The sequence below is a fragment of the Acanthochromis polyacanthus genome, chromosome 1 (assembly GCF_021347895.1).
Source record: "Acanthochromis polyacanthus isolate Apoly-LR-REF ecotype Palm Island chromosome 1, KAUST_Apoly_ChrSc, whole genome shotgun sequence".
Taxonomy (NCBI): Eukaryota; Metazoa; Chordata; class Actinopteri; family Pomacentridae; genus Acanthochromis; species Acanthochromis polyacanthus.
Window position 1 is genome coordinate 48,862,478 of NC_067113.1, and position 15,416 is coordinate 48,877,893.

General features: G+C 37.4%; 1 protein-coding gene across 1 annotated transcript in view; it reads left to right on the forward strand.

Moving 5' to 3' along the window:
- sfmbt2 (Scm like with four mbt domains 2) overlaps nucleotides 1–15,416 on the forward strand; it is a 78,861-nt gene that overhangs the window by 19,193 nt on the left and 44,252 nt on the right. Inside the window, 1 exon segment of the mRNA XM_051950308.1 lies at nucleotides 8,717–8,957. Within this exon segment, the coding sequence (XP_051806268.1) occupies nucleotides 8,717–8,957 (241 nt within the window).

Consider the following 15,416-nt stretch of genomic DNA (forward strand, 5'->3'; position numbering starts at 1 on the left):
GCAGCTGGAAATATATTCATGACTTGGCTGTGAAAAGCAGTGGCTTGACAAAAATTCTGGGATTTTACAGCTGAACTGCAGGTAGTGCAGAGCAGAAAAGAAACAAGAATTAAACCAAATTGAAAAATGCCATTAAGCGATAAAATATCTGTAACATTTACAGTCATGATTTTTCCCCCCCCCCATTATAGATAGCATCTGTGGAAAAATGTTGCACATGTTGATTCCAGGTTTGTTACATTTTTATAAAATTAATAATCAAAGAGATAAAACTTAAATTTTATTTTTTTTAATTATTTTTTAAATTAAAATTAAGTTTAAATTAAATTTAAATTAAGGCACTGTAATTTTATTGTGGTTCATAGAAAACACTTCTGAGTTCTCTCTACTTCTATTCATGGTTGTTCTGTTTCCATAGAGGTGCAGGCATAGGCGTCAGTTTAGGGGGGACGGTGGGGACGTGTCCCCCCCACTTTTTGTCAGGGGTCATTTTGTCTCCAACACATTCAAATTCTTCACATGTAAGCCGTTGTAAACCCAGTTATTTTCAGTAGTATAGAAAATTCCGACGCTCCTGAACGCACCATCTGCACTCGGCAGAGAGTTGCACAGACGCAGCACACCTTCGTGAGGTTAAAAAAAAAACAAAAAAAACGCGCAGATGCTAAATTTGCGCCTGTGCCAAGTGGAAGCTCCGACCAGAGGTGTGCAGGGGCAAAATTTCGGCCCGGGAGAATTAGTACTATAGCGGCCCACAGACCCCTCTACACACATGTACCGATAGCTCAACAGCTTGAGCCTCTGCCTTTGGGGCGGTGGTTGTGAGTTCGAGCCCAGCTTGTGGCATTTTGCCGCCGTTCTTCGACATTTTCTCAAAGTGCTGTGGTCTCCATCCCCCCCGCTTTTAAAAACAAACTGACGCCCTTGGGTGCAGGACTTTATTTTTTTAAATTTATATATAAAATGTGAAAGGAGCAAAACAAACAAACAAAAATGAACGCCCACAAAATACTCGGGGTCAAAGTCAACTCATAAAATGTAACATGAAATAGTGATCTTATGAAATCGGTTGTATATATATATTTGCTGTGTGTTTTCAGCTGGAAGCATTCCTGAATCATTCTGAGTTAAATCAGTTTGTGTTTGGAGGCTATGAGTGTTTAACAAAACCCTGAAGCGTTGGAACATAAAGATACTGAAAATAAATGATGCTGTCAGACGGTGAGGAGTAAAATTATAACAGCTGTGGCTGGAGGCGTTTTGTTTTTCCTAAACTTTTCATTTAGGATTCATTAAGGAACGGAACAAACTCCCCGATAGTCTGAAAACATGCAGCTTTTATTATGTTTTCTCCTTGTGATGCTAAAATATTATATCTATGTGCTGATGTGATTGAATGGGGGAGTGTGTGTGTGTGTGTGCTGGTTGTGTTTAATTATATTATTATTTATATCTTCTACCTTGAATATGAATTTGTAGTTTTACATTTACTGTTGTTCTACGTGCTGAGGGACTGCAGATGGAAATGAGCTTGCAGCTAAATTCAGTCGAGTGCTTCTCTTATTCTGTGAGATTAATGTTTTTGTTCATGGTTGCTGACAAATAAATAAGGTGGTGGAGGCATAAAACCACGAGGTGGTAATTTTAGTTAATTTTAAAGCTATTTGAAAAGGAAAACTGGACTTCATGGGGGTTTAGGAGAATGATGCATTTTAGAAATTGGACTTAGAAAAACAGATTTAGACTAAGTGAACTAAGACGTGAAACAAAGTATTGCTTTTGTATCTAAACTCAGGTCTGGCAGGGTTTTTTTGTTTGCCACAACTGGAGTAGATTTTGGTTTTGCTCTGTGGTTTTCTGTATTTAGCTTCTTCTTCTTCCTCTTCCTTTATGTGCATGAGCCTCCACTGCTGCTTTTATTTACCGTCTATAGTCTTGCTATTCTACTGTCTTCTAGCTTGCCGGTTACCTGCTATAACAGCGGCTACAGCAGTGGAGCTTGGTCCACATATTGGCTGTAAAGGGCAGAATCTTGTTTTGCTTTGAAACCACATTTTCAGTAGATGTGTTTAGTCGATGTAGTTTTTTTCTAGACTTTAAGTGACAACTATATAAAAACAATATATATAGTTAGGATTGTCCCAATAATGCAGCATAATAGGACTGCATGTAAATATTATGCCACTTAAGATGAATTTCGGCACCATTTCTTCCCATTTTGAGCTTTTGTGTATCATTTTATGGCACTGAAATAACACACAAAATGAAAAAAACCTACATTCTGATAACATAGTTAGGTAACTTTTCATGATACTAGGTTATGCCCAAGTTCATTTTTCCTCAGTATTACAAGCTTTGGCCCAAAACAAATGGAAAATGCACCTTAAGTAGCATAACAGTTAGCTGTAGTTGGTAACCTAATGCTACACTTTGTTAGCATGGAGGTCACAGTTTCAATATTACTATGCTGCTACTTACTGATTTCAGGTCATTTGTGATGTCTGGAAATCACATTTTAGGGGGTGTTGTCTGTTTTTCCAGACCATGGACTATATCAAGATGCTTGACTTCTTCAACATTTTGCCAGTGTGGCTGCAACTTGTCTGTATGTCTCGCGGTCACGATCCCAGTGTCAGAGAGAATAACTAATATTTACTAATGCATAATGAGTAATGATGGGTTTGTATTTCATGGGTTGTTTGGGGCCACTGTGGTAATGCATAAATAATTAAAGGAGAAAAAAATTTTGTCAATGTTTTGGAGAAATTGGGTCTTAAGGCTTGAAAATGTATATAAAATCAAACCCCAGGACCTCAGACAGTTTCACATTTTACTCACTGTGGTCTCACTTTCTCTGCAATATAAAATCCTGCACTCCTATAAAAACAGCATGAGCATGACTAGATTTAGCAAGAACACAGAAATGTCTTTTTTAAAACCTCTACAAACTTTTTCACATCAACCCCAAAAAAATATTTCACTAGTCTGAATGTATCTTCCAATAACTTACTACTTGCTGCTCTGTACACTATTTTTGAGCTGTGCTGCATTTGTTTTATTGATCAAATCTGTTTCACTTTGCTCTCAGTCTCTTTAATTAGGTATCATACTTGTTGCCTCCCTGAAAAAAAAGCAAAACAAAACACAGCCTGCAGTTCACTCAAGGAGTCCTTAAATTTTTTGGCAAATGACTGTTCAGTCAGAGCTTCTAGATTACTCCTCGAGCTCAAAAAATCTTTTTTTGGTTACAGGATCTGGTGCAAATGGTTCATTTTATAAAAGGGACAAAGAACAAAGTGATTTTGATCAAATATTTTGATTTTAAGTTCAGATTTGGTATATTTTCCTGGTTGAACTGAACGTCACAGGAGGTGAGTTCAGTGACCAGGGGGCCAATATGATTAATTCATCAGGAGTAAAATATCTAAATGTCAGTTCCAATATCTACACAATTATGGTTAACTCATTTTCAAGTGCAGTCTGTTACTTTGGACTAAATTTTCATTCCCATCCTGGATAATTGCTAACAGGAAGTGTCTTTTCTGCTGAGTAGTCTTTACATTTTTGGCAAACGACTCTTCAGTCATGGCCTCTAGATTACACCTAGGAGCTCAAAATTTCTTTACTTTGTTACAGGATCGAGAGTAAATGGTTTATTTTCTAAATGAGACACAGAATAAAGTGATTTTGATATTAAGCTCAGATTTGCTTCATTTTCCTGCCTGGTTGAACTGCACATCACAGGAGATGAGTTCAGTGGCCATCGGAAAGTTGAAAGTCTACAGATTCTTTCTGATTCTACAGTTTTGTACTCGCATAAATGGCTGTTTTGTTGATTTTTAAACATGATATTTTTATATTTAAGACAGCATGCTTTCTAAACTCAGTGTTGTGTTTTTTTGGGTTCAGAGGGTTAATATGTTTCCTTCATCTTGGGTAAAATATCTGAATGTTAGGTCAGATTCAAACTCATTTTTAACACTTGTTTGGTACTTTGGACCAAACTGACTTTTTTCCCTCTTTAATTCCGAAACTGTCAGACCATGACATACTTTTACTTGCAAAAAAACAGCCTCCAAACATCCAAAAGCCTGCATCCAAACAATTACGAGGCTTTTCCTCCATTAACATGTTACATCACAGCGGAGGGCCAGATGGCTGGATGCGGTTGATCCTGGATGTGAGGTCTTTATCCACCTCGGATGACTCTGAGTTTGACCGACGGAGCAGCTGTCTGCCCCGATGAGCCTCAGCGCTCTGAGCCGGCGGCAGGACGAGCTGCAGAGGTTGGAGACGGTAATTCAGCATCCTCCGAAGTGTGTCAGCGTTTCATTTCCTTACATCACTCGCAGCGACGAGCGTAATCAGGGCGGGATTAGAATATGTGAGTTTTATGTCGAACAAACCGTCTGAGCGGTGATTGGAGCGGCTGAGGCCTCTCGGGAGGCTAAATTGCCTCGTTGGTAAGTGGATTGAGTCACTGGGAAACAGACCATGAATTCCCCAGAAAAATGTGATTCAGTAAAGTGCAGCCCTCATCTCTCTCTCTATCTCTGCTTGGACAAATTGAAACTGTGATTTCTCTTGGGCCTGCACGCACAAAAACACACAACCACACACACTGACAGTCAGTGTTTGCTGCCCGTAGCCCTCTTATGTAAGCCAGCCGGAGTGATACAGCACGTTTGCATTGTTGTAGCAGGAAGTCACGGGGCCGTTTGTATTGTGTTTATTTCTAAGATGTTGGCTTTTCCATTCACTTGTGAGTGCGTGTGTGCTTGTGCGAACATCCTGTTGGGCTTGTAATGTTCTCCAGAATTGTATGGCGGCCTGTGGCTATGGGGGAAACGCATTATGTAGCGCCGCATTCATATACAGATTTATCGCCTTTTCTGCACACAAGGACAAACTGAACTCGGCACAGATGATTGGTTTTTTGGAAAATCACCAGTTTTATCAGTTCTACTTGTTGATTATTCAAAGCTCTCCTGCACTCAGCTCACCTGCTGTTTGTAGGTTGTTCCTGGTTGCTGTCAGCACAAGAATTTGTCAATTAATCCTCTGAACCCTGAGCAGTTTCTGGGCATTTTTATCCGTCACATTTTTACTCACTGTGGGCTCATTTTTCACTGCAATACAAAGTCTGGAAACAACACTATAATGGATAAAAGTAGAGAGAAATCAACACATTTCTAATAATATAAATTAGAAAATAAAAGATCTAAAATAGAAGTTGAAGTTTTTTTGATTAATTACAAAAATGAAATAATGGAATCAACATGTAAAACCTTTTTCCAAGTGTCCACAATTGCTATCAAAATTGAAAGAAAAAATAGTTTCCCAACATATTTTACTACTTAAATTGTATTTTGTTTTTATATTTGTGTCCTACCAGCCTGCAGTTCAGTTGAAAAGTCTCTGAATTTTTGTCTCATGATTGTTGGTCACAGCTGAGTCACTAATGGCTTCACGGTTGCGATGAATAGCGTAGATTGTTTTGTATTTTACAGTTTCAGGGTAAAACAGTTTGTCTTTAAGCAACTTTTTAAATGAGACATGTAGATTAAAGCGATTTTTGGATAATTAAAAAAATAATTTGATTATTTTACCCAAAGGGCCGACACATCACAAAAGAGTAGCATGAAAATCCAACAATTCTTGAAGTTTTTTTTTACACTTTCTGGCCTGGATAAATTGTATAAATTCAGTCATAAAACAAAAAGATTCAAATTTCTGCAGCAAATGCATCATGAGCAACTCATCTTCCTGAAATCGGTCTTGAGAGCCAGATTCAACCTTTGGAACCTGAAAACCCAATGAAAGGCATTTTGTCTTGAAAAGATTGCCAACATTACACCAATTATCAGCCAGCAACTGAAAAAAACTGAAAGAATTATTTCACACTTTCTACTAATCCTTAAACTAATCACGTGTGACATGCGGCTCTGTCTGGAAAAATGACCCAAATCTAAGCTGAAAATTGTGACATTTCATCAAAATAACTTCAGTCTACACGTCTAATTTAAAAACGCGATAAAAATATCACATGTAAAAAAAAAAAAAAAAACTAAAACTAAAAATTGTGCACTTTTTAGCTCCTTGCAGAAGAGACTACACAAGTAGAGAAATAGAGAAGTTGAGAGGAAAACAAAAGTTGATAAATACAATAAATCCAGCATGACTCAAAAACGGTGAACAGAGGAGCAAGTTGTTGGAAGATACAATCAGCATAGTGAAACATAGAGCAGGGTGAAAAATATAGAGTAACATGTTTATAACATGTAGAGCCATAACTACATCTAAATCTCATATACAGTGATTTCAGATACAGAAATAAAACTTTTCTTTTTTTTGGTTTATGGCATAACTTCTCATTTCTGAATTCTCTCTACTTCTGTTCTTGGTTGTTCTGTTTCCATAGAGGTGCTGGATTTTATATTGCAGTGAAAAATGAGCCCAGAGTGAGTAAAAATATGATATCGGCAAGAAACGAAACTTCTTGGAGTTCAGAGATTTATGAAAAATGCTCAAAACTGCAGAAATCTTCTGACCTTTAGTTCCCAAAAACACCAGATTCTGCATTACAGCTATTTCTGTGATGCAACTGATGGGATGTTCTTGTTAGATTTTGTGTTACTGGTTTGGCATTTTAAGCTTAAAACCGTTACAGTTATTTTCCTCTGGTTTTATAAAACTTCCTCTCGAGACGTCAATAAACGAGTACTTCCCATGAACTGACCTTTACGTGCAACATTAGTGGAGTTCCCCTAAACACTCAGTTTCCTCGTATATAAACGTCTAGAAAATCATCACCACAGCACTGTCAAATTACAGTAGATACATTTTTGTTAATATTATTTGGTTACTTTAAAGAAAACGTCTCCTCTGAGGTCAAATTTTGATGGTAAGAGTTTAATCCCGATGTCTGAGTTTGTCAATAGAGCGAATGGCTTGGGTGGTCAGACAGGCTGTAAACAAACCTCAAGCTTAACCATTTGAAAGAGAAAACAAAGACTTCTTAACCCCAAACTGCCCATTAGAGTCTGCAGACTGAATCCTGGTCCACGTTTGTCCTGCAGTGAGGGTTTCTAGCACGCTTTCAGTGTCTGGATTTGTTTAAAAACTGTGTGATCTGCAGATTTTTTATGTTGCTGCCTGGCTGGACTCCCCAGATCCCAGCGGTAACTTCAAGTAAAATGCAATAATAACGTGGAGGAGCACTGAGGCTTTGTGCAGACAGCAGGCAAATCAGATTTGTTTCTTCAGAGCAGCCCGTCTTCGCTGTTATTTCCAAGTGATCAGATCAGGGTTTTACGTCCGGACATCGTTTTAGTTCGGCGTCTGTCTATAGACTGTTGTTCCTTATCAGACTTCTGTTAGTAGCAGCAGAATTCTGCAAGTGGCAGTGCATTATCAATATTTCAACTGCTTTGTGTTAAGGATTAAAACTTGCAAACATTTAAAATTATTACAAAACCTATGACTGTGTTCAGGTACATGAAGTAAAAATAATACTGATAATAATAACAACAATTCCAATAACTAATAGGACTTGTCTGTCACACGCTGATACACTGACCCAGATTAAAGCTTAAAATCATAATATAATGCATATTTTACATGTCTCACCTGAAACATTCCCAAAAATAAATTGTGTGCACGAATCAAATCATTTCCCCGTGTGTATTTTCTGCTGCAATTGGATTTTTTCCCCCAAAATCTGCTGCCGACATTGAATATTTTTTATCACATTTTTAAACCGGACACTTAGAATGACGTGTTTTTGATGAGATATCACAATTTTCTGCTTAGATTTCATACTTCTTTTGACATTTGGTGTAACTGTGGTGATCTTTTAAAGACATAATGGAATTAAAATCTGTCATTTTCAGGTTCAGAGATCTGGCTGTCAAGACTGATCTCAGAAAAATAGATTGCTTACATGAAACATTTACTGCAAAATCAATCAAATGCAAGGATTTTCTGCTTTTCACAGTTTTATATCATATTAAAATTGAATCTTTTACCATTTATCGGAGCCAGAAACTGTAAAAAGTGTAAAAAATTATCTGATTTTCAGCTGCCTAACAGTCAGTTAACTACACAATTGTAATGTGCATTCCATTGGGTAAATTAACCAAAGCTAAACTCAAAGTGGTGATATTGTTTGAAAATTGCTGTATTCTACACTTCTCATTTAAAAATTTCCTTCAGAATTATTTTCTCTAACCAGATTCTGTAAAAAACTAAAAAAAATCTGTGATTTTCTGTGTAACTATGAAGCCATCAATAACTCAGCTGTGACCAACAGTTACGCCACAAAAATTCAGAGAGTTATCAGCTGGACTGCAGACAGTGTTTACACAGGAGATATGAGACGAGTATAGAAACAAATTAAAAATGGAAGTAGTGAAATATTTACAGCATGAAGAGCCACATTTTTTCCAGTATTAGTAACACCTGTGGACAGAATGCTGCACATGTTAATTCCTGTTTTTTCAACAATAAATTATAAATTGCAAATTAAATTGAATAAATTTAGGCCTGAATCTGACATGCACAAAATTGGATTCCATGTGTTTCTTTGCAGTCTGGATTTTGTAGTGTATATGTGGATAAAATCTAAATATGGGTTTGGGGCTGGAAGTCTAAACACAGACGCAGGTTGTAAAGGAAGTCAGACTATTTCCTGAACATCCTGTGGTTTCCCTCCCAGGTGGAGATCAGCCTCCAGAGCAGCTTCCAGCCCGGCATGAAGCTGGAAGTGGCCAACAAGAGCAGCCCGGACACCTACTGGGTGGCCACCATCATCACCACGTGTGGCCAGCTGCTGCTGCTGCGCTTCAGCGGCTACGGCGAAGACCGCAAGGCCGACTTCTGGTGTGACGTCATGACGGCCGAGCTGCACCCGGTGGGCTGGTGCACCCAGAACAACAAGACCCTGATGCCCCCCGAAGGTAAAAAGAAGCACCTCGATGCACCTGAGATTTCCACAGTTTAGATGTTAACTTAGATTTCAGTCTGCCATGTGAAATCTGAGAGAAAGAACAGAGTTCACTGTAAAGGTAAATAAAAATCCCAGAAAACAGACTTAAAACACATCGTTTGTGAGACGGTCATGAGTCATGCTGGGCTGTAATTCTACATTACAGTTATCTATCTGAATATAATCATGAAATAATTATGAAATGAAGTTATCATGATACATAATGCTGTTCTGTAAGAATAAAGTCACCAAATCCTCATGAATTGTCTGATACTGTCTTTGCAGTATAATCTGAAGAATACATGAGAAAACTCAAATATACTTTAAAATCTAAGAGTTACTATTTATGAGCAGTGTTTCTCATGTATTTTAGTTTTTTAAAAATATATTTTAATACTGAAATAATCCAGTATTTGGACTATAAATCTGATTTTTTTTTTTAAAAAAACACTTAAATCAGAGTGAAAATTAGATTTTAACCCTCTGAACACCAAAACCTCTCAGCAAATTTAAAAGACCTGCCGCGTTCCAAAAAAATCACTAAAATGACAACATTTATCAGAAACAGAAATGACAAAAAACTAAAAATTCTTGTGATTTTGAGCTTTCTGACAGTCCTTGAACCACTCATCTCTGACATAGTGTTCTGTTTTGGAAAAGGTAGCCAAATGTAAATTTACAATTATGATACTTCATCAAAAAAAACTTTAATGTACACATCGATTTAAATTTCGCAAGAAAAAAGGGTTTGATATAATATGAAAAGAAAAGAAGACAGAAAAGTACAGAAACATTAAAAATATCTAATTAAAATAATAATTAATGATGTAGAGTTACATGTTTTCTGCTAATGATGGCACCTCTGGGAATTTGGAATAATGTTGTACACGTTAATTCCATCTTTTTTTTTTTAAAATTTTGTAAAATAAACACAAAAATTCAAAATTGTATGATGTAAGACATTATAACTGCTGCACAGGATACATTTTGTAATCCTCTTTGCTTCTAAAAGAACCCAAAGTGAACAGAAATAAGAGAGGAGCAAAAAATGCAGAACTGTTTTGGGGTTCAGAGGTTTAAATGCAAAAATGCTGAATTTCTTTCTCATTTTGATGCAATATGGCAGAAAAACTGGAGCTTATTTGCATTTCTTCCTTATTTTTCTCTGCAGTTTCTTTAAATTGACATTTTTCCAACCTGTGCTTGTTTGCTGCTGAATTAATTGTTTAACTGTGTCCTTTAGATGTATGAAAACAAACATAAAATCTCTGCAAAATCAATGTAAAACTCTTCAAAACTACAGTGATGCGACTCTAGTGTCTTCTAACTCAGTGCATATGGTTAAGATGAGTTGTGAACAGGTTTTAAATTTAAATTCATGAGATTTTCAACACGTATGTTTGTGTTTTACTTGATTTTGTTCATTTCACAAGGCCGATTTTTACATTTCTGAAAATCTTTGGCCTGAAATGAACTCTAGAGGAGGCAGCAGATGTTTGTGCTTGGGGTTGACCTCAATACAAACACATAAGCTGAAACAAACACCTCCCATCTTTACCTTTCAAAGGAGGCTTTAAATAAACTGAGTGGAAAGACAGGTTTTCCTGAAAGTGCACTGATTTCCAAGACGGCTTAACTCCTATTCATTCGAGCCCTCACGCCCTCACAGCCTCGGCCGGTTAAATGCAGAAACAGGCCTCTCATTGTACAAAACAGCCATCATTAGTCTGCAGGAGCATCCCGAACTTCTCACCCAATCTTGTTTCTTTCACGATTTCTTTGCGGCGGAGATATTTCCACCTGCAGCTCAGATAGATGACTCACCCTCCCAGGCTTGTTCAGACCATTTATTTTTCTCGACACTTCCCGGCTGATGGATGGCTCGAGCCTCCGTCGTTGTGGAGACGACCTGGATACGTTTCCAGCTGACTCGGGTGTCCTCGCCTTCACACCAGCTCCATGTGTCCTTTTCACTCAGCGACGGCCTTTTCACCAACTTCCTCGTTTGTCTTCGGTAGCAGCGGGCGGTTCATAAAACGGCCGTATTCACGAGCGGCTTTGTTCACATCCCAGCGGATAACCTATCAAAGAGAAAACATTTGGTTTTTTTTGTTTTTTTACTGCAGTGAGACAGCTTTTTGTGTATGTTTTAAGAGATTTTCACAATAATTTGCCTATTTAATGCCAGAAAACGGTTTAAAAAAGGGCTTCTGCAGTAGTCTAAAACAACAAAACTTGCAGTTTACAATCATAGAGGACAAAGAACTCAAGTAAATGTTCATATTTAAGAAGCTGGAATCTTTTTTTGCTGAATAATCACACTTTTTGTCTGAAGAATTCAATACTGCAAGTAATAATAGAATAATATGTTGCATAAACGTCAAACAGCTGATGGCTCATTTAACCCTGTGAACCCCGGAGTCCACTGGCAGATTTAAAAGATTTATATTTTACAAAATCGCCAAATTTATACCATTTATGAGAAGCACAAAGTGTAAAACGGAAACAATTGTTGGATTTTGACCTTTTTGAAGGACTTGGAGCTAAGTTTGGTTGGAGAACATTATGATCATGATTTTTCATCAAATCAATTTTTTCTTTATTCATTTAAAAAATCCCCCAAATAAACCTTTTGCTCTTAATAGATTCTGTAAAAGACAAAAAATTCTCTGCTCATTGGTGCAACTGTGAAGCTGTTAGTGACTCATGTGCAACCAACACTGACCTGACAAAAATTCAGGGACTTTTCTTCTTTTACTTTGTGTTTTTTTTCAGTTTCAGTGAAATAATTAAATTTAGTTTCATTAATATAGTGAAAATTCACAACATATGCCATCTCACAGCGCTTCACATAGTAAGATGCAGACCTCATGAACAGAGAGCCCATCTTTCATTTTTTCTTTTTTTTAAAGACTTATTTAATTATAACTGTGTCATACTGCACATAAGACATCTATTAGTTCTCTCCACTTCTAGACATGTTTGTTTCCTTAGAGGTGCAGGACGGAAGTGATTATTTTCATAAATATTTGAATATATGTAGTATTTTTCCACTAAATATCTAAAAATAATGAGCCATTTTTGCCCCTGGACTTGCACTTTCCGAGCCAGACACTCTATATCTTTAAAGAAAGCCCTGAATGTAATTGGAAATACATCAGCTGTGGCTTCATTTAAAGCTCTTAATTTCCCTTCATAAATGTCAAATTTACACTCATTCATAGGACACAAAATGCTTTGCAGGTGCAATTTCCATAAACATAACCAGGAAACGTTTACACTGTTTTCCCTTAAATACCAGCTTGTGGAAACTAAAACACGATTAACATTTTATGGTCAACACATGATTGTTTGGTTTAAATATTTAAAACTCTTTCTTGGTACAGAGCACACGTTCAATATTTAACCAAAGCCACAATCTCTGTCTGGTACGACAAGTCCACGCCTAACCACATGTGCAGCACAACACGACCTGGCAACTAAAGCCACATTCCTGAGCTGTATATGACCGGCCATCTACCCCAACCTCCTCCCTGCAGCTTCAGTGCTGCACAAGGCTGGAATAGACTTTATTTCTATGGGTCTATGTACAGAAGGCGGTTATGAGGAACCACAGGCTTGCAGAGGCTGATGTGCTCCCAAACCTTGTGCACGCCTGAGCATCAAGCAAGCTGATTGGTTCGCTCAGCTCATGTCAGGAGGCGAGTTTTTCCAAAAAACAGCCATGCAAACATCTGCAAATGACAATGCAGGTTCCTCTCTGTGGAGCTGGCTTTAAAGGCAGCACACTTTCCAGTTGGGGAAATTGTTGCCGGTGAATGTAACTCAGGCGGCCTTCTTTGGTTTCGGGAATTCTTTAGCTGTGAAAACTGATTCAGTTTTTCATGTTGTATGGGATCATAAATGGAGCTGCTGAAGTTAATTAAGAAAGTGTTATAAATTCCACTCAAGCTGCTGTTTATTTCCAAAGAGTAAAAAATAACACCACCAGTGAGTAAACTTATAAGCAGAATGCTATAATGATTATTTTCACTTTCCTCCACTCTGATAAACCCAGGTAAACAACAACTAAATTATGTATTTAAGCATATTTCTGCACTTTGGTGTATTTTTTAAGTATCCAGAAAAATATATTAAAGCTGTGTTAACCCTCTGAACCCCAACGTCTGCTAGTGTTTGAAAGGAATGTTTTATTAAATAAATCAAATGTACACCATTTGTCAGAGCCAGAAACTGGAAAAAAAAAAAAGAGAATAGTTGAGTTTTCAACTTGCAAATGCTTAGTGAAGTTAACAAGTAACATTTTCTGATTTGTTGAAGAGAATGTAACAAATCTAAGCTACAAATGTGAACATTTCATCAAAAAAAAATACTGATTTTACATGTCTCACTGGTAAAATGCTGCAAGTATTTTTTTCTAAAAAGTCAAGGAAATAAAGAAGTACACCTTGAACACACACTTCCTACACCAACAATACGGAGTACTTTTGGCATAGAAAAATAATTATTTTACGTGTTTCATTAGTAAAGTAGTACAGGCTTACAGTCAAATGTTGACATGGTTTACAGTTTTGGCTTGTTTGTTTTCACAATTAACCTGAAAATTACTATTTTTTTTCAGTGATTTTTCTAGGTATTGTCTGTAAATTTAGCAAAACCGGGGGAAACCTGTAAAATAACAGTGAATTGTTAGAAGAACAACCTTTCACACACTTCCCACACCAACATAATGTAGTACTTTTCGTAGAATACTTTAAAAAAAAAAAAAACAGTAATAAATCTATCTTTCACAATAACATAATACTATTAATCCATGTTTTTCATGCACCGATATATACTCAAGAGCTCAGGGGGAGAATCTGTCCTGTTCTAACCACCAACTGATGTTGGCTGCTATTAAACGTCTCCCTCAGAAAGCCTCTACCTCAAATTTCCCCCCTTTTTTTTTCTTGAAATAATAATGATGGATAACTGACATCGCTGCACGTTAAATGATGCAAGCCAAGACATAACTGATGTAACTGATGGAGGCAGTCTGATGTTCCCCAAAACAGGATTCTGCAACATGCTGTCAATTTGTGAAGACGAACCCCAGAAAAAAAAAGAAAAGAGAAAAAAAAAAGAACTTTGTTGCTTCATTTCAAGGATTTGCATCATGGTGTTGACATGTCAGTGTGTGTGTGTGTGTGTGTGTGTGTGTGTGTGTTGCTTAGTCAGCTGGAATATGAGAGCAGAGTGCGAGAGTGTGTATTTTTTGACTGCTCACACCTGTGTTACAGTTACCTGTGTTATTCTTTGTTTGTGTTTTATCTCTCAGATAACATTTACCTAAGAAAAGGTAAGCGGCTCTAACAGTGCCTCTGACTAACTTGCCTGCCCGGCTCACTAGTGGCTAACATGAAATCAACAGTGTGTCAGCGTTAGGCCTCAGAGCTGCATGTTCAGTTTGCTGCTGCTGCTGCTGCTTCCTCCTCCTCCTCCTCTTCCTCCTCTACAGGGAGTGACCTCACGACTTGTCATGCTTTGCCTCTTCTTGCATGTGACTCCTTCCTAGCTGTGTGCTGAGTGAGTGTGTTTTAGCGGAGTGATAGCGCACATAAACACACACACACACTGCTAAGGCCAAGCTGTGCTCCAGTGATAACCGGCGCAAAACGAAGCAGCTTGGTGAGAAACGCGATGCTTTGATAAAAGAGGCCTCCTCTGCTCGCGGGCGACAACCAAAACCGGTTCAGAAGTAGGAGGTCAGTCGCCCATGTGAGGTTCAGAAAGATCAGAAGCTGAAGAAGAAGAGCAGCTTGTAAGATGTTTCTGACAAATAAAATCAATGTGTGTCGCCAATCTAGATGAGAACTATCAGGAGTAACATAATGACTGCTGATGTTGCATCAGTTTCTTAGTGTTTAAAGTGTCTGTAATGAGAGATATGAACCGTCTGAGCTTCAAAAACCTGCCTGTGGCTTTGAAAGATGTTATTTCTAAATTAAGCACCAAAAGCACACATTTAGAAAATGTAAAACTGACAGAATCAGTGTTTTTTTTCTACTTTCTGAAGGTCCTAATCATGTGTAGCTTTAAGTTTTATTGGGAAAAAAACAAACAAATCTAAGCTAAAAAAACTGACACATTTAATCAATATCACTTTATTCAACATGTCTCATTTAAAATTTTGCCAGAAGTAAATAGTTTGCAATAAGTAGATTCTGTATAAAACAAAAAAAAGCAATTTTTGGCGCAACTGAGAAATCATGACTGACTCAGCTGTTATTAACAGTAATGTGCCAAAAATTAAGCTACTTTTTGGATGAACTGCAGGCTGGGTTTACACGGAGCAGATATAAGAAAAGCATGGAAACTAATTCAAAATGTAACTGCAAAAAAATCTAAAGTATGTAGAGCCACCTTTTTGTACGTGTTGATTCCCGTTGCT